Genomic DNA, 19,885 nt, shown 5'->3' with positions numbered 1-19,885 from the left:
TGCTGTATTTCTATCGGAGTGTTCCGTAGATGCTACCTTAGGCCACCCCTTGAAATCTGTTTTGGAAAATGGTCTCTCTCTTGTTTTTTTTTTTTACCTTCCACTGTGTCTTATGCTAAAATCAGTTAGCAATGACTATGTGGATCCAAAGCCCTAACCCAAAATTGTCTAATAAATATTTTATAGGGATCCTGCTCTGGTTCCAGTAGAGGGTGGCATGGAGTATTTTTAGAAAATAAAGCATTAGAGGCTGAGAAGCAGATTCATTTTAAGGCACTTGTGTATTAACAGGTGTTGAGCTTTTTCAGTATTCACCTTTTGGATATCTAAAACCTGTCATCCTTACTCAGTACTGTAACAAACAATTTCAATTCAATATTAACTGAGTTTTGAAAAAAGAATCCTGTTCATCAAAATAGCAAAAGATTTACTAATTTTCTTTCTTTTCTTTCTTTTTCTCAGTGGTTCCTTAGCTGCCCATACTCCTTTTTCTGGCCTTGCATTAAAGTGTGCTAAATTGGTGAATTTTGACTTGTAAGAAAGATACAATAGAATGTTACTGAGTTCTTTAATAGACTAATTTTAATCACTAACAGTACAATAGGAGTTTGCTTCGGGTTATGTGTGGGTCATCTGAATCCAGCTTCAAATGGCTATTTGTCCACATCACAAAACTGCCATTCAGTCTGGCACAGTGATTCATTGATGTATGGCCTCACATTTCTAACATATGATCTTGCATATAGATGCAAAGGTTATAGATGTCTGCCATATGTGAACATAGTTTATAAGCTTTTAATAGCACAGCTGTTCAGTTTCACATGTTGTAATGAATGGGTTTAATAGAGGTGCATCAATATATCAAATTGGCACTGACTAAAAGGAAAATTAATGTTATCAGCTATTGGCTTTTTTTGGCTGGTGTAGCTGATAATGTTAACTGATAAATATAATATGCCTTCTGATGGGGGCCCCCAGACACTGCATGCATGTATGCAGCTGTATGCATGCATGTGGCCAGGAGTACAGCCAGCTATCATGGAGAGCAGCACCATGCAGGTAAGTCTGTGGAGGGGAAGCGGCATGGGGGAGAGAAGAGATGTGGGGGGGGGGCAGATTGAGGCCCCCATAGTGAGGGGAAGGAGTGGGGCTGGGGGGCACTGCCCAGTCAGAGCAGTGAATGGGACTTGGGGCCAGGGCGGGCAGTTGGATGGAACTGTAGGTGTTTCTCCCAGGGGACTAGGGGAGGGGCTGCTGCACCCCCCCTCTTCCCCAGGGTAGGCATGGTCAGACATGTGCCCCTCCAGATTTGTATGCAGGGTGGTAGTGGGCTGCCTGCTGCAGGTTTGGGTCTCTCTGCCCTACTGTCTTTTCCTTGGGAGCCCTGCACTGGCCATGTACCCCCTGCCCACCTGGCAGCAGTGAGGCTGGCGAGTTGTGTCTCCTGCTGCCACGCAGGCAAAGGATGTGCGACCAATGTAGGGTCTCTGGGGCAAAGGCAGCAGGGTGGAGAGCCCTGAGCCTGCAGCAAGCATTCCACATCTGCCTTTGCCCCGCTTGGCTCCAGTTAAAAGTATCCCCACACTTAAAAATGGTGGCAGCAGCACCTGAACTAAAGCTCATTCACCAAGCTTTAGTTCAAGTGCCTACTGCCATTTTTAAGTGCCAGGATGCTGATCCCCTGGATGAGCCTCCCATGACTCTGTCCTGCTCCCTGCCCCAGCCCCAAGTCCCATTCCCTGCCCGAGCTGGGTAGCGCCCCCAGCACCTGCTTCACTCCTTCCTTCACCATGGGGGCCTTGAGCTGCTCCCCATGCTCCTTCCTTCCCAAACACCCCTTGCTTTCCACACTGCCCAGCTGGTAACTTTTTCAGTGCAAGAAAGTCTAAACCTCTTGGTCTAAGGAACCAGAACATAAAAGATGTTCAAGGTATAGGTCAGAAGCTTTATCTAGAACAGTGGTCTCCAACCTTTTTAAGTAGGAGATTACCTTTGGCATTTAAAAGCATCCAAAGATTTACTGTGCACCGCTGCCACCCTTAACCCTCCTTTGCCCAGCAGGTGAGTCTGTGAGGAGGGAAAAGGGGGATAAATCAAGGCAGAGGGAGAAAAATTTATCTGGGGGCACACCTCCCCAGCAGGTAAGTCCCACCTGGCTGGGGTCCCACTCAACTTACCTGCTCCTGCCTTTGTGGCACTGCCTGTTACCACGGGGGCCTCTATCTAGCCCCTGCCCCTTCCCTCCCCCATGGACTGATCTGCTGGTGTGGGGCACACGTGTGCATGCATGTGGGCACTCAGCCCCCCACTCCAGCCTTGGATCAACTCCAAGAAGCTCCAAGATCTACTGCAAGAGGCTCCAAGATCTACCGGTGGATCAAGATCCACTGGTTGATGACCACCAATCTGGAACCTTTGAAGGCGCTGACAAGCTCAGGTCCCAACTATAGTTGCCTCTGTAAACATGTAGCTCCACCTCCTCTTCCCTACCTTAACTGCCGAAAGGTAACTGCCTTCTTCTTGTCCCCTCTAAAGCTGCTTCTTTGACTGCTTTGAGAAATGAGGAGGGCCTTTACCATTCTGTTCCTCAGCTGTGATGGGCAGGGGGGAAGGGAAAAAGAGAAGTGAATTTATTCATTCTTTCAGAACTTTCTGGTTGACAAGATGAAGCAAGGAAAATTGTGATACTGCATTTTTCCTATAGTTTCTCTATTTGGGATTTTCTTCAGTGCCAACACCTATGCTGCCTCCTGCTGACCCCTCGCTTCATGTAGCAGTAGCAACACGACATTTGCAGAATCCTCAGCAGCTGACTGCTGTCCAGAGCACTTTGAACAGAGCAGCAAAGCCAACTCTAGTCTTGTTAAAATATTTACTTGGCAAAAGTTGTGAGCACCAACAGAAGGTACTGTATCTGTCTGTCTATAGGCAGCAGTTTTGCTTTGTTGTATTTAGGGTTGTCTCTGATTCTTATAGCAACAAAAATTAATGTGCAGATTTTGTTTCAGTTAGTTGTAGTGTCTACTGCTGATTCTGTTCTTTCTCATGTGGTGAGACCTACATAATTTGCAGTGAGAGAAAGCAATTTTTGCAGCTTAGTCACATCCTGAAGAGCTGATTTTTGCAGTCATGTTGTGGCACCTCGGCTTCTTAGTGCTGATTGAAGGAGGGGCCCTGCCCCTTGGTGCTTATTGGCAGAGAGACCCTAGAGGGGAGGGGGGAAAAGGGGGTGGCCATCATTTTGACTACTAACTGCCCTTTGTGTGGCCCTGCCCCTGAGCACTGATTGTGGAGAGGCATGAGGGAGCAGCTGCCATCTTGGCTGTTGCCCCACCAGCTGATGCCTTCCCCTCCTGGGTGGGCTGCAAGGCCAGGTCACAGCGGCACTGAGGGTTTACTTTGAATTTTTTTGGGTTGATTTCCTGTAAAATTGCAGCCAGTGCCATTTTTCACAGAGATCAGTTTTTCATGGTTTCCATGTTAATTGCACAATCGCGATTTAGGTAGGTCCCTACTCATGCATTATCAGCACTTGCACATTTTGGTCAGCAGAATCTTATCGGTGACCAGAAAGCCTGCAGTTTAACCATCAGTTGAAAGTCCTGTCAACTCAGATCTGGAATTTTAGCCTTGTTTTGAGTCTGTTGCATGAAACATGAGCAGTGCCATAATAGGTCAAACCAGTGATCCATATAGTCCAGTATCCTGTCTCTGACAATGGATATATTCCAGGGGCAGCAGGTGCTGGTTGGTGTTCTCTGCTTGGTGTCCCTCATTTGACCCCTCGTTACTAATGTATGTCCTGCACTTCTGCCCCTGTTTTCTCCTTTATTGCCCCAGTAATGAATCATTATGTATCTAGCAGCCTCCCTAATTGAGGGAGGCTTATAGTTTTTTTGGTGGCCTACATCCATGCCCCCTTTTACGTAACAAATAGGCCTGTCTGACAGCAGTAGGCATGGATGCTCTAGAGGAAGAGCATTGAACCAAGTATATCTAGAGCAGGGGCCGGCGGAGTCCGGCCCATAGGTTGGATTGGGCCCAGGGTAGACGCCATTTCCCAGCAGCCCCCGCCCATATTACTGTGGCTGGTTTCCATGGAGACCCTAGCAGCAGTGGGGCCATGATGGCATGGGACTAGGGTTTCCATGGAGACTGGCCTCAGCAGCGCTGGCAGGGTGCATGGTTGTGTGGGGAGCTGCTTTGGGGCTGGGATTTTGCGGTGGTAACAGTGGTCCAGAGCTGGGGTAGAGTCACGATTCACTGCCTGCATGCCCCGCTTGGCCCCAGAGCAGCTCCCTGCCTAGCCATATGCACTGCCAGCATTGCCTGGGCCAGTCTCCATGGAAACCCGGGCCCCACAGCCACCATTTTGAAGCGTGTCACAGCTTGACTGCTGGGAAATGGAGTCGAGCTATTTTGCCCACCCCCTATCTTAAGTTATCTGTCCCCTTTTCAAAATTCAAAATATTACCTTCCCTAGCATCCACCATCATTGGAGATGTTTCCTCTGGCATCTCTAAATGGAATGTTATTCCATGTGCCCAAATGTGGTACTTGGCTGTTCAGAGATCAGTGTTTGAAGAGTATTCTGCTCAACTTTGTGAAGAAGAGTTTGTATCTTTTCCTTTGCACAGAAATTTTCACTAAAGACAAAAAATGACCCACACTGAGGGTCTATAATTTCTTTCGACCACCTGTCTGATCTATTGTAAAAGCTGCACAAAAGTAGTTTTGTGCTTGGTATGGGCTACTGGGATATAGGGTATTAGCTCCCTCCATCCTGGGCTATCTACTGAGTGAAGGATACTCAGCCTTGCAGGCTCTCTGAGGTCCTTTTAACCTTGTGGTTTTCATTTCATATGTGAGGGTAACATCATAGAGCTTGAGTCAGTAGATGACTTGGGAAATATGGAAAATGTAATTCATTCCTTTAAAATCAGGGCAAATATCAGCAGTTGTCCAGGAGACGGCACGCTGGATGCTGTAGGTAGCAAAATAGAGTACAGAAAACAAAGTTGCAACTTTTGCTGCTGGGATTTGGTTACTTGGGCTCTCTTAAATATGCAAATCTGAAATATTTATGTTCCTAAAAAGGAGAATTTTTACTCAGTGTATCTGAAAATATTTTAAAACTAATTTAGGGGCTTGGTTAGCTGTGTGCTTTAAAAGTTGTGTTCTATTTTATGTAGGTTCCACCAAGAAATGCATTTGTATTAATTGCTCCTCTTATTTTTGGTGATGTGATTAACTATACAAAACAACTCCATGTTTTACTAAATGAAGTTTAAACTAGGCAACATGTCAGGATAGATAAATTTAACCTTTTCCCTGCTTTAGGTTTGTCTCTGCATTGCATGCATTTAGGGTGGGTAGGGGATGCTTTTTATTGACTATTTCAAACAATGATAAATGAGTTCTCTGGGTTCTTTTGGAAATAATATATCATTGCACAGCTGGTAGGTGCATGCCTAGTTTGCTGGAGAACTCTCTGACCTGATATACCTCTTTCATATCCTCATGCTTCCAGGCAAGAGCATAAAGGATGGAGTCTCCCCCTTTTCCACTCCCCCAATCATCCTCATTCTTAGTGCCTGTGGCTAGTCAGAATATCCTACTTCTCTGAGCCTCTGATTTCATCTCTAAAAGGAGTAATTAACAGTACTTAGCAAGCTTCTTCCCAGTTATGACATTTTCTTTTTGATACCACGGCCAGAATATTTGCCCATAAATCACCAGCCTTTTAAACACTTTCTATTTTGTGATGCCTTTGAATGATGGGCCCACAAGATGTCTCTTTCATCTTGCTGTGAATCACATCCCTAATTGATGTGACAGCTGCGTGTCTGTCTCATAAAGGACTTAATGTTTCAGAAATTCTTGTGTGAGGGCTGTTCCGTTGTAGCAGTATTATTTACCTTGAGTCTGATACAAGTTTTCTTGTTCAAAGACCATGAGGAAAAATCAGTACTGGCTGCGTCTGCCAAAACGATTAATTTACCTAGCAGGTCACCACAGGTGGCTAAGCCTTAAAGACAGGTCCCTTAGAAAATATAGATTGCTTTCTTTTTGTCCATGTCTTAGGCATCATGAACCTCTGATCTTAAAAATACCTCAAAATTGAGAAAGTACTAATCAGTGCTCAGTAAATCCTATGTCCGACATCTTGATGCAAGAGGCTGGGGATCTAACATTAGGTTCCAGCCTTACACCTTTATTGATTTCCACCTTTGTACCTATATCTTTTCATCTTTCAGTTACATTGTCTGAATCTGTTGGATTCTATCCAACTTCCACTTCTCTGGTACCAACAGCTTACCCATCACTAGGAATTTACCTAGTTTTTCAGAGTTCTCCATTACTTTGGACTGCACTCACTATTCTCAACTCATTCTTCAGCAGTACTTGGTGAAAATAGGTTTTATTGTCATTGTCTTTCATAAAAAAAATGTTGACTATCCATCTCCTATGATAGCATACTACTTCAATATCTCAAATCCCCTTATTAAGGGGCTCTTGTTTCAGAGTTTCTAGGGTTGGAAGGGACCTAAATAGATCATCAAGTCCAACCCCATGCCCAGAGCAGAAATGAGTGCTGGTATCATAATACCCCAGCCAGATATCTATCCAACCTCCTCTTGAAGACCTCCAGGGTAGGGGAGAACACCACCTCCCTTGGGAGCCCATTCCAGAGCCTGGCAGACCTAACCGTAAAATAATGCCTCCTGATATCAAGCCTGAACTTGCTCTCAATCAATTTATGACTGTTATTCCTTGTGCCTGGGGGAACAAAGCCTCATCTATTTTCAGCTTGTTCCCTACCCCTGGTGAGTTTATATATGGATCCCCTCTCAGTCTTATCTTGTGGAGGCTGAATAGATTCAGGCCTTTTAGTCTATCTTTGTAGGGCCTGGTCTGCTGGCCCCTGACCATGCGAGTGGCCCTCCTCTGGACCCTCTCAATGCTAGCCACATCCCTCTTGAAGTGCAGCACCCAGAAATGGATGCAGTACTTCAACTGCAGCCTGACCAGCACCGATAGAGGGGAAGAATCATTTCCCTGGACCTGCTTGTGATGCATCTGTAGATGCACGACAAGGTGCAGCTAGCTTTACTGACTGCTTCCTCGCATTGGCGGCTCGTGTCCATCCTGGAGTCAGCAAGGACTCCACTGTGTTGACAGTATGAATATGATGACTTCAGGTAGACATTCAGATTGTTGGCATCATCTGTCATGGTCACAAGTATCATATGGTTTCTAGTATCTATGCAACTTTTATGTTCCTTTCATTTTCTGTGATAGTGATAATTCCATCTCATCAGTTAACTTTCAATTTAAATTAGGATGCCCACAGCACTTGAGGATCTCCCATAGGTCAGGAACTCATTATGAGACTTTTTCCTATCCATTCAAGGGTTCAGAAACTTGATAACATTTCTGTATCTCCAGATGATGCTTTGTATCAGAACAAATTTCTGTTCTGGAGACTTAGAGAATCTTGAAGCTTCAGCTCTGCAAGCTGTTACTTATTCTGCATGCCTCTACATTGGGTTGCTTAGCAATCCCACTCAACAAAGTGCTCTTGGATGCTGCCAAGGTCTTGTGGCACATACCAGTGCCTCTAGGACTGCCTGTAAAATATGCTGACACACAGTAGGTGTGGCCCTGTATACATTTGGAGCAGCCTGTAAAAGGGAACATTTCAAAATGGCAATAGCTATTATGTTATGCATGGTTAAGCCAGGAATGATACAAACATAGTAAAACCATGCCAACATTAATGCTGCTGAAACTGGAGTGGTTTTACTGTACTCATGTCATTCTCAGTTTGCCTGCATGTAAGGATTAAAATGTAATGGCTGCTGCCTTCTTGAAATGTTTCCCTTTTAAAATGGCTTCAAGTGTACATGTATCCATATCCAGAATTGGTCAATGGATTTAATTAATTCAGACTCATCTAGCACTAAGATACCACTGCTTTGCTGGTCACAGCAACAAATGAAAAGTCTCTGCAAAGCCAATAGAAATTAATCCCAAAGCAGAGAGCTGAAATGCCTACACTGTAGTTCGGGGGTGGGCAGTTATTTTGGCTGGAGACCCACTTAAGGAGTTTTGGTGAGGGTGGGGGTAGAGACAGGGAGGATGCTGACCTAGCCTCAGCCACCTGTCACAGCAGTTTACACTGCCTGACATGGAGGAGAGGGGGGTGGCCTGGGGAGATGCCAATTTATCCTGTCTGCCCCACACCCATGGCTGGAGGCACCAGATGGAGCAGGCAGGTGGGCAGGGTCTCCATGGAGAGTGGCCTGCGATCCCCAGGGGCAGGGAATGAAATGGAATGGGGGAGCAGGATCAGTGTGTGGAGACAGGATTGGGGTTATAGGGTGCTGGCATCATGGAGCTAGGGCTTGGGACAAAAACATGATCTATTCCCCACTCATTCCTGTGACAGGTGCCCGCTCCACTTCCACAGAGAACCGATGGGCAGGGAATTGGTACCCACCATAGGGAGAAGCAGGGAGCAGATTACAGCTCTGCCCTGGCCCCCCACCCCATGCTGTCATAGCCTTGTTATTTCAGTCCTGGTCCCAGCTCCGGCCCCCACCCACCCATCCCACTCCCAGACACCACTCCCTGCTATCTGTGTCCCCATCCCATCATTCCCAGCCGAGTGCACCCTGCTCGCAGGGGTTCTGGGCAAGTCTCCATAAAGGCCCTGCCCACCTGCTCCGTCCACCACCCCTGGCAGTGGGGTGGATGGTCTCGAGGTGCCTAGGCAGCAAGGCCTGGGTCCAGCAGTGGCAGGGCATGCACCTGCTCCCAGGTGACAGCAGGGGCTGCTGGGAAGCTGAGGCCAACTGCTGCCCTGTCCCACCCTGCCCCATTGACTACAGCTCCCAACATGCCTGAGAGCTGCACATGGGGATAGAGTGGGCTGTGCCAGGCAGTACCTCCATGCCCAGGGGGTAGCAAGACCATCCACATGTGCCACAGCCCATGCTGCCACCTGTGCCTGTGCCAGGTGAGACCAAGGGACCCAACTCTGGCTGAATGGAATCACTTGGTGGGCTGGATATTGTCACTTCTGCTGTAGACAGACATTTTTATGTGGTAAAGCTAGCAAAACTTCACACTGTCATCTGGTGAGCCATGCAGAACATTTATAAATTTCCACAAAATTAGAGCGGAATTTAGATTAGTCTTAGTGAAGAGTCAACTTTCTTGTGAAGACATCTCTTTCAGCCACTTTAAATGCAGCTGATACAGCCTCCAGAGCAAAAATAAAAATATTGCTGTGTATCTTTCCTTTAGTATTTCTCTACTGGTATTTAAAAGAAACTGCAAATAACAATAGAGGATTTGTATTTGAAAACTTCAATTTTAATGATAAAAACAGAACGTACTGAGAATCTGAAAGCATTTTAGGGTATCTTGCTGGTATTTCTATAGTGTTTGACCACACCCAGATTAATGAATTTTTAGATTGGAAATTGTCCTTTGTATGTCTGCACATAATAAATGCAGACTACCAGAGCCTGCCAGGAGAAGGCAAGTGTTACCTCAAGTGAAGCATTTTACATGAGCTGCTTGGGTCAGCTGTTTACTTGCTAGACCATTTGCTTGCTAGTCAACAGTAGATTTGATTTCCTGCCCAAAAACAGTCTCTTTGGCCCCTGGCAGATGTTACAATTAAGACAGTTAACTGGTTAATCACTTCATAAACAGTAATCCTGCCACATGTTCAAGGAATTAATGGTGTGACAAAATGGAAAATCAGCCACAAAAATATTCCCCTAAAGAGAGATTTCTGTGGCGGGTTTCAATTACGCCTTAAATTGAAGGTGTGGCTGGGTATCCAGAGCTCCTGTGTGGTCCTGAGACTGGGATACAGGATCAGATTGCATCATGCCATTAAATGAACATGTGCCAGGGGCCTTTATAGCTTTGCTTCGACTTGCCATATTCTTTCCTTTGGGCCATCATTTGCTTCACCATCACTTCAGTTCATTGGATATTAGAAGCATAAAACATGAGCAATGAGATGCCTTTCTTCATATCACTTATTTTCCTTTTCATTCCTGTTCAGGGAACCACTCTTATCAAAGCACATGAGAAGGAAAAGTAGTCCTTGTAGTTTTCAGTATATAGGTGGAGGTATTATTTTAGCAGTGGGGGAGTGAGTAATAGAAGATTAGTGTTGGAAGGGACCGCAGCAGGTCATCTAGTCCAACCTCCTGCTCAAAGCAGGACCATCTGCAACTATATAATCCCAGCCAAGGCATTGTCTACCTGGGACTTAAAAACCTCTAAGGATAAAGATTCCACGGTCTCTCTGAGTAGCCTGTTCCAGTGCTTTACACCCTCCTAGTGAGCATTTTTTCCCCAAGATCTAAATTAAACTCCCCTTGCTGCAGCTTGAGACCTTTGCTCCTTGTTCTGAATGTATTCAAAGTATTCAAGATCCTTCCCAGGTTATTTTTTTAGAATGGAGTAAATTTCAACATTATGAGGTCAAAACTCTGCATTGAAGACCAGGTGTAGGAGAGCAGATCTGGCAATAGCCAATCCCTCCCTAATGTGGAGGCTTGGCATACAGGGTGCATATTTGCACATCAAAGTTTAGCCTACCCACAAGCAGTTCATTGGGTAGACTGATAGTTGTTATTATCTACAATATTAATTTTGAGGTCTTCCCTTTTGGACTTTCATGAATACCTGTAGCTCCAATGAAGTTCCTATTCATTTTATCTGTACCTCAAGAAAATGGGCATCTATGCTTTTTTTCATATTTGAATGACTGGTTAGTGTAGAGCTGTTTTAAGGCAGCAACTATGAAATGACCAATATCCAACCCATTTATTTTCAGGTTGGAACTATTTACTAAACAAAACAGATTGCATTATCTCTCATACAGAAAGTAGAGATCACTGAAGTAGCACTGAAGGCTTATCTACCATTCAAAAAGTCTGACCATTGGTCATTGTGACGTTGTGCAGATTGATCACCCACTATGCAGGACTTAATTACCAATATTTCTAGAGCCAGCTGGCTTCCATATATACTAGCATACCTATGGGGCAGGATATCCCAACCAGGGTTTTTGAATCTCCAGCCTAATGGCAGGAATCACAAAGTGGATGAAAATATGATGTTCCTTTTTTTTTAACCCTACATCCCCATCAAAGATTATAGGAACCTTTTCTTTGGGCTGGGGTACTTGTGTGGAAGATGTAGTATTTCAGGGGTGTGGTCTGTTCTTTGCTGCTGCAAGGGGAAGCTCTTTGCTGCTGCAAGCTCCATGCAGGCCTGGCAATGTGTCCCCTGTGCTCCTGGCAGCGGTGAGGAGCATAACTCCATGCTGCTACCCCTGTTGCTGGAGGGCGGGCAGGAGACACCTCACCAAGGCAGCATGGGGCTCACAGTGGCAAGGAGCTTCCCCACTCTGCCCTGCCATGCCAAGTCCCTCCTGCTGGGCTGTGGGAAGGGAAGCCTGCACCCACAGTGTGGGGCTGGGCTGAAGGACAGGAAGCCTGTGCCCGCAGTGGGCAGCCTGCCCCTGCCCCATAGCTCTGAGGGGCACAGGTCCCTCACTGGCTCCCTAAGAGTGCACACGGTGGTGGGGAGTCAGCCACCCCCCGCCTGCTCCCCACACGGGCCACCCTCAGCTCTGTCCTGGCTGGCAGACATGCATTCTGGTCCCAGGCCTCAAGCCGCACACAATGCCTGGCTGGGCAGCACCCCCAGCCCTACCCAACTCCCTCCCTCCCTTCTCTCCCTATGGGGGCCTCAATTCCCCCTCCCCCACCCCACCAAACTTACCTGCAGGAGCTGCTCTTCAGGCTGCCTGGTAGCCATGTGCATATACAGGTGCCCCCTGCTTGACTGCCCTTCTCCTGTTTCCCCCAGCCCCTTGCAGGCTGGAACTCTGCCAGCCTGCAGAGAGCTCTTTGCAAAAGTGCAAAATCCATGTGTTTTCCTGGTAAAATGAGAAATTCACATTTTTCTCCGTTTTTTCCGTGTGAAACGGAAAATCTGGATCCCTGGTTATAAGTATGAGGATGCCAAGAGTACAGGCTCCAGTTGAGTATGCACGGTTGACTAAAAAGTTCTCAGTCTCCAACTCCCTGAACATGTACTCACCACCGTGGAACATGCATTGTGACTACACATCCTGAAGAACACTTACCAGATGGATAAATGAGCTTTTTAATGAGAAAATACAAGCAATATACTTTTTGTAAGTAACTTGCATTGTAAATTTCTCTCAATAAAAAATCTTTTTTTCAGTCATGAGGCTGAGATGAATACTTTCTGTTCAACAGCTACATAGCTGCTTTCTAAGCTTTCTTCTTACAGTGCCCATTGGGAACAAATTATGTTAGTTTAATTAAGTGATAAATGAGTTTATCACGCTACAAAAGGTAGCTTACAAGTAGAGAGTATTTTTGTTACTGCTTATAGCATGCGAGGCAAGGAATGATCTCAGTAGCTTGCCATTTCAAAAGTGTGTTTTTAATATAGAATTTGTAGTTTTTGAAGTTTTTAAATACCAAGAGCCTGTGTTTTTTCTGTCTGTTCCTTGTTTTATTTATACTTTTAGGCATTCTGAACTTTTACTGTAGGGTTATTTTCCAGAACATTTTATACTAGTAATTCAACCTCTGTATCAAAGAAATTGATTGGAACTGTTATTTATCAAGGTACACTTCTCTGGCTAGGTGCAAGGGTAATAGCAGAAAGGCATCATACGTAAGCTTTTCTTCAACTTTGGTCCCAGCCCAGCCAGAGAACTCACAAAGCTAAGCATAGTAGTCCCAGTAAACGGAGTGGTTCAATGATTAAAGTTACTCCAATTTGTGTCTACAGAATTGGTGCCTTTGCGCATGTTTCATTTCACATAAAGTGTATTAAAAAGAATGCTTATGGAAGTAAATGACAAATAGCAGGGGCTTGAGCTATGTAGATTTTGGCCTGCAAGTGTGAGATGTTGTGTGCGGTTTGGTTTTGGGTTAGTGCTAAGTCACTCTCAATCAAGTGCTGTCAGACACTGAACTGTCATGGTTTCTTTGTGCAAGAATGCCACCAAACTGAGGTTCATTTGAACTTCAGGCAAGATTATAACTCTGGCTTCTGGAAATGAAAGACTAACCTGCTTATCCAGTAAACAGTCAAACATCATCATAAAACAAGCCCTTCTGGTGCCATTACACTGGTTTAATAAATAATATAACATACAGTAGTCTCCTAGTTAATAAGAGGTTAACTGACCTTTGTGGGCTTGACTTTCAGCCAGGCCTCATTATGACTCCTTTTTATGTGAGTCCATAATTGTTTTTGCACAAATATTAATAGCTTGGTTTGACTTTCAGGCACAAATTATATAGACATCTGTGGTAACTGCTGGTACCTTTGGGCATTCTTACATGCACTCCAGGAGTAGGGGGGAGCAGGGTGCTGGTAGAGCTGCCCTGATTTAAAGCTCCTGGAGCTCATGTATCAGCATCCTGGCACTTCAAAATGGCAATGGAGTTGCTTTATCTAAGGCTCATTGAGTGGCCTTTAGTTTAAGCACCCCTGCCATCATTTTGAAGCGTGGGGATGCTGATGCACAAGATGCAGAGTCTGGCTACAGCACAGTAATTGACACACGCCAGTGGACTCGATTAACTGAGTCTGTTCTGATGTGCTGTAATTACAGCACATTGGAGCAGCCTCCCGGCTCATGCACCTTTTACTTTTGGTGTACTGCACTTGGACTCATGGTAGTTTGTTTGTCTACAACTTCTTACTTTAGGAGAAAGAGTTGATGTGGTATATTAAAAATGTTTGCTTTGACTCTATTAGAGTGTTTACTTTTGTTCCTGGTGGGATTTTTCATTATGTATTTCCTTTATATATAATTAGCTAGTAGAATTGAAGATGCATGTTGAATCTTTATTACAAGAATTCATGAAGTGCAAATCTGCAAGTATAATTTCATTGCAGATTTTTGACAGCGTATCTTTGAATCTGGCTCTGGCTCTGATTGTAAAAAAAAAAGTTAAACTTCTGGCACTCATTGCTAAGAAACAAAACCTCAGCCAAGCATGTAGATCACATGCATCATGCCATTCCTTTCTTGGAAGCAGGATAAATCTTAGTTTAACGTATCTTTTAGTTTAATCTAATTGTTGCCTTAAACCGTCTGCCTCATTTCCTCACTCTGTAAAATGGGCATGATAACACTCCCACAGCTGAATATACGGTATTTTTGGATTTCTGGATACGTAGTGCTGTAATTGAAAAAATATTCCCTATTTAAAGTATCATCTCTCTGGAATACGGGAGAACTTACCTTGTTGTAGTGAAGAGACTGGCTGCCTCCCTGATTTGAGCTAGTGTGAAAGAGTGTTTCCTGTAGGCTGAGATCATGCGAGTGACTTTGAAGTATCTAGAGTAAAGGATATGTTCTGCAGAAGACCTGAGTGAGTAGCCAAAAGCTCTTTTTTAAAAAAAAACGAAATCCTGGGAGTAGTTACTTTGATCCTAGTGTGCCTTCAGCAGGAGCGAAGATGTTAAGGAAACCAGGGGAAATGCATGTGTTCTGGCGGGGGGACTGACGGACACGCACTTTAACTAGAGCAGCTCCAAGAAGCCGCTCTAATTAAAATGCCAGGAGTGTCTCTTGTATTAGCATCCCTGCACTTCAAAATGGCAGTAAGGGCACTTTATCTAAAGTTTGTTTGAGCTCGAATGAACATTTATTTAGCGCAGTAATTTGCAGCTTCACGCACATGACAAACAACAACAGAAGAATGTAGCCTGTGCTAAGACACTGCCCAGTAAGACACAGTGATAACACACATGACTTAACCTAACTTAAAATGCAGCATAATAAGCCAAAAAGACAACAGAAAGCCTTGCAGAGGTCTTGTATAAGGCAGAGTGTCTTCTTACAGCCACGTATTCAGAAAGTCCTTTCGGGGGATCTGCAGGTCATCTTCCATGATGAGAAGATCCCACAAGCCTCATCTTTGCCTGGGTTTTTATAGCCGAATCTGCACCTTCTTCCTCTTGACCATAGCATGCTTTTTACATCCCTCACATATTGCTACCCCCCACGACTCGCATGTGTTCAGTGTCTGCTTTTTCTCAGGTATTCTGGTCTCTTGCTCATTACAGGTTCTGCTTTGAAATGTAAATGTAGTGGTCACGCAGTCTGGGACCCTCCCCTGCTACTATTATCACTTGTGTAACTGGGTCTGTTTAATATGAAAATGTTTTATGAACTGGCCCAGGTTTTTTTTAAATCAAAACAGACATGTCTATTATCTTATGCATTCCAAACAGAAACCTGAATTGGGTGTCTTTGAAAATAAGTTGAGACACATTTCTAGCTTTTACTCACCATACCACTTTGTCATCCTTTATGGCTAGGGACAGAAATTGCACATAAACCAGTATAAGTGATCAGAAACCAGTTGAAATCTGTAATGCAACAGAAGTTCGATGCACATAAACCACTTTCAAGCTAAGATAAACCTGGATGGATGTCGCATTGGAGTTAACTGATTGGCTAAATCAGTTTATTGAACTCCTGTCCTAGATTCCCTCCAGATTCAAGTAAACTCACTGTCCTCCAGGATACTTTGTATCTCTTCCACAAACCTCTCCCTTGCAGGGTGGATGGGCTAGCCTTGGCCTAAGCTGTCTGCTCCAGCTAAGCATGAAGGCATGCCAGCTTCTGGCCTGAGCCACTGCAGGCATGTGGCTGCATTTCCAGAATTGTAAGTAAATTTTAGGGCTGTGAGAAGCTTTAGGTGTTGATTCCCTTTGGAGGAGATTCAGCCCGATTCAATGGCCGAATCTCCAAATCTGAATTGAATCAGGGGACCAATTAAAAGGTCCGAATTGACTTGAAGCTCTCCGAATTGATTCAGAGAGCTTTGGTGATTCAGGCAGTCCCCTGCTGGCTGTAGCAGGTAGCTGGACCCGGACTCCATGCTGATAAGTAGGGGGTGGGGGAGGGAAGGCTGGAGCAGGGGAACATGGAACATGACCTCTGCCTACTCCCCTAGCCCTCCTGAGTGCCCGGCCCCAGCTCCCCATTGTTTAAAAAAAGCCCCTACTCATTGGATGCTGCCAGGCAGGAAGGCAATCCCTGCTGCCACCCACTGCCCCATGCTGCATGGGGGGCTCTGACCCCTGCCCGCTGTCCCAGCCCCCCTCATGGCTGCCCTGCCCACCCCAGCTCCTAGCCTTTTAAAGAAAAACACCAATTCCCCCTGCCCCAGACTCACCGGCTGCTGCAGCGACTTCTGGGCTTCTGGGGACTTGTGGTAGAGCCCACCCGTGCAGTGGGGGGCAGTGGGGATAGCCTCCTCCGCCAGGCAAGTGCCAGCAAGTTCAGGGTTTTTCGGTATGTTTTTTCTTTTTTAAAGGGCTGGGAGCTGGGGTGGGCAGGGCATCCATGGGGGGGGGCTGGGGGAGCGGGCGGGGGTTGGGGAGCTCATGGCAGAGCCCCTTCATGTGGTGGGCACTGGGGATTGCCCCTGCCAGGCAGGAGCTGGTGAGTGGGGGCTTTTTTTCAAAGAGCTGGGATCTGGGGCCAGGCGCGGTAGCCATTGAGAACTGGTGAGGGATAGGGCCTGTGTGATTCAGAGGTTCACCTGATTTGGCAGCAGCCGAATTTCTGAATCGGATTTGGCTGAATCAATTTGGGACAGTGATTCGAATCACCAAATCGAATCACTGTCGTCCCCCCCCAAATCAGCTGAATCCAAATCTGAAGCGAATACTAGCCACTTCGCGCAGGCCTAGTAAATGTCTGTTCACTTGCTCATGGGTTCAATCTATGCAGTTTAGACTAGCTTGTGAAGACTGAATCAATTCAGTGTCAGGCTTTTTGAGTGTCTTTACTTAGCCTGTAAGGCTTCCTACTGCACGAGGCTCACTCTTCCATGCACCCTGATTTATTTAGATTTTTCTGTCGCACAGCTTTGAGATCAAAGGTTTCTGAACTGAAATAAATCTTTAGAAATGGATACTTTAGGACAAGTATGAATATTGAAAACCGAGTACAGTGCAAAAGTAGCTTCATCTTTAGCAGGACAACAGGAAATGGTAAACACGATTCAGTGATAGAGGAACTTTTAGTTTAAGGGAAATTTAAAATAATAGTATTATGTGCCTTGATATCATGCTAGGCACTATGTAATGCAGAAAATAATCTAGAGAATATGTATTTTGTAACTTGTCAGTTAAACAAATTTACTTCATCTTTCCTTATTTTGTTCCAGCTCTATCTTAAGGATCTCATGTTACAAAGTGTCATTAATGTTTTCAATGTAAATTGCTCACTTGACATTTCACAGAACATGTCAAGACTCGCAGACTTTCATTTAGGTATTAACCCAATGAAAAGGCAATTTGAATAGTGAGATTTAGTAAGAATGTAAACTTCAACCACAAGTGGATTATATGATTGTACCTAAACTATAATTCCATTTTCTCCTGGGTATATAAGGAATATACTTGGGACTAAATAGCTTTTGAATGCTGTTTGAATTCTTTGGCTTTTTTGCGAATATATTAAATGTAAATGATAACTGGATAAGAAAATGGACGCGCACACGCTTATAAAATCATCCTAAAGTTCATCTAAGTAATTCAATAAGTAATATGTGTCTTTTTTTCTGAATATTGTATGGTTGTGCTAGATGATTTGTATGAACAAATAAAGATGCTAAACATCTAAAGCATTAGATTTAATACAAAAAATGTGTAATATAGCATTTCAGAGTAATTATATTATGTGAAGAATACATTGGGTCTCATAATGAGCCAAAGCCTTAAAAAAAAATATAATGAACCTACCATTGGCGATGCATAGGGTGCATGTGCAGCCCCTGAGCTTGGCAGTGCACCTCCTGCAAAAAGAACCGCTGACGCTGCTGGTAGCATCTGCGGGCGGTCTCCTATCGCTGCTAGCTGCCGCTGATGCTGCCGGTGGCATCTGTGGGTGGTCACCAACCACCAGTCGGTGCTTGTCACCTCCTTCCCCCACTGCCAACACCGCCACAGCTGCCTACGGGAGCTCCCTGCTGCCATGCCCTGCTGCTGACACCATTGCAGCCGCCTGTGGGCGGTTGCCATGCCCCACCAGCCTCCAGGGTCATGTGGCATTCATGGGCCCCTGGCTGAAGGATTCACTACTTTCAGTTTGCTGAAGGATTCACCAGCAAGAAAATATGCTGTGGTTTTCACAGTATTGAGTCTTTTATATTAATATCTTGTAGTGGTATTAATCCTAAAGGCTAGGGGCAGAAATTACATATAAACCAGTTTAAGTGATCAGAAACTAGTTTAAACCTGTAACAGAACAGAAGTTCAGTGTCCTTAAACCACTTTCAAAGTGGCTGAAACTGGTTTAAGATAAATCTGGTTGAATGTAGTATCAGACTTAACTGATTTAGGTCAAATGGGTTGATGGAACTTCTGTACTAGATCCTCTCCCAGTTCAAGTTAACTCATAGTCCTGCAGCATCCGAGGATGCTTTGCAGCCCTGGGCTGTGCTGTCTGTTTCAGCAAGCAGGGTCTGCCCCGCCCCTCTGCTCCCTCGCTGGAGCACTATCGCTCTTTCCGTGCCTGAGGAGAGGGTTCGGGAGTGGGGCGAAGCCACTGCTCTGGCTGGGCACAAGACCTCCAGCCAGGTGCTGCTGGTAGAGGGGGAAGGAACCAGCCCCCCAGCCTGGTACTGTTGGCCTGGGGAAGGGAGGGGGAGCCTGCAGCAGTGGCTTGACTCTGCCCCCCAGAACCAGGAGCTGGGTGCCATACTCCCTTCTCACACTCCAGGCTTGCTGGGGGGAGGAGTTCATACCAGGGCTTGGCTCTGCCCCCAGAGCTGGGAGCCAGGAGTCATGGCCCCTCCTCAGCCTCCTGGTGGGCTGAGAGAGGGCCAAGGGAAGCCTGCACCAGGGCTTAGCTCTGCCTATGGAGCCAGGAGCCACACCCCTTTCTCAGCCTTGGGTTTGCTAGGAGAAGAAAGAAGCCTGCACCAGGGCTTGGCTCTGCCCCCAGGGCCAGCAGGCTGAGAAGGGGGCTTGCCTCCTGGAGCTCAGGTCAGATCCAAGCCCTTGGCTTGGTTCTGCCCACAGAGCCAGGAGCCCCTCCCCCTTCTCAGCCTCCCAGCTGGCTGGGAAGAGAGAAGTCTGCACTGGGGCTTGGCCCTACCCCCGGAGCTGGGAGTCCCCTAGCCATGTCCCCTTCTCAGTCTCCATGCTGGCTGGGAGGGGGCATGGCACTGTGGGGTGAAGCCAAGCCCCTCCCCCCCCTGCCCTGGCTTCTCCATCCCCCTCCCCTCAGCTGGCCTGGATTCTGAGAAGGAACGTGGCTCCCAGCTCTGGTGGAAGAGCCAAGCCCTGGTGCAGCCTTCTCCCCTCCCTGTCCTCAGCTAGCCAAGAGGCTGAGTAGGGGGCATAGCTCCTAGCTCTGGGGGGAAAAGCCAAGCCCCCCCTTCTCCACCCCTCCGGCCCTGTTCCCAGTTCTGGGGTGCGCAGCCAAGCCCTGTCACAGGCTCCCCCTGCCCCCCATCCAGCCTGAGACTGAGGAGTGGGTGTGTCTCCTGGCTCGCAGCGCTGGGGGTGGAGCCAAGGCCCAGCTGAAGGCTGGGAAGGGGGTGTGGCCAGGGGACTCCAACCCAGCTCCCTGCTTTGTGGCAGAGCCACACCCCCTGCTACAGCCTTCCCTTCCCCCCACTCCCTCAACCAGTCCTCGGCTGCAGAGAGGGCCTGGCTCCTGGCTCTCCGGGTGGAACCAAGCCCAGGCGCAGGCTTCCCTCCTCCAGCTGCCTCAGCAGGCTGGGAAGCTGAGAAGGGGGTTGGCTGGGAGACTCCAGCCCGTTGG

The 19,885-nt window shown here is 46.4% G+C and overlaps 1 protein-coding gene across 3 annotated transcripts in view; it reads left to right on the top strand.

The window, feature by feature from the left end:
- The window catches only part of KNDC1 (kinase non-catalytic C-lobe domain containing 1), a 137,463-nt gene that overhangs the window by 18,228 nt on the left and 99,350 nt on the right, over positions 1 to 19,885 (top strand). Inside the window, exon 1 of one of the 3 annotated variants that reach the window (XM_019484196.2) lies at positions 2,726 to 2,905. The exons of the other annotated variants lie outside the window; for them this stretch is intronic. Within the exon in view, the coding sequence (XP_019339741.1) occupies positions 2,741 to 2,905 (165 nt within the window). The 5' untranslated portion in view covers positions 2,726 to 2,740. Of the gene's footprint in view, positions 1 to 2,725; positions 2,906 to 19,885 lie in introns of those variants that run through there. 3 annotated transcript variants of the gene reach the window in all.

The sequence above is a fragment of the Alligator mississippiensis genome, chromosome 6, assembly GCF_030867095.1.
Source record: "Alligator mississippiensis isolate rAllMis1 chromosome 6, rAllMis1, whole genome shotgun sequence".
NCBI classification, from domain to species: Eukaryota; Metazoa; Chordata; order Crocodylia; family Alligatoridae; genus Alligator; species Alligator mississippiensis.
This window is presented reverse-complemented; position numbering and strand designations above follow the sequence as displayed.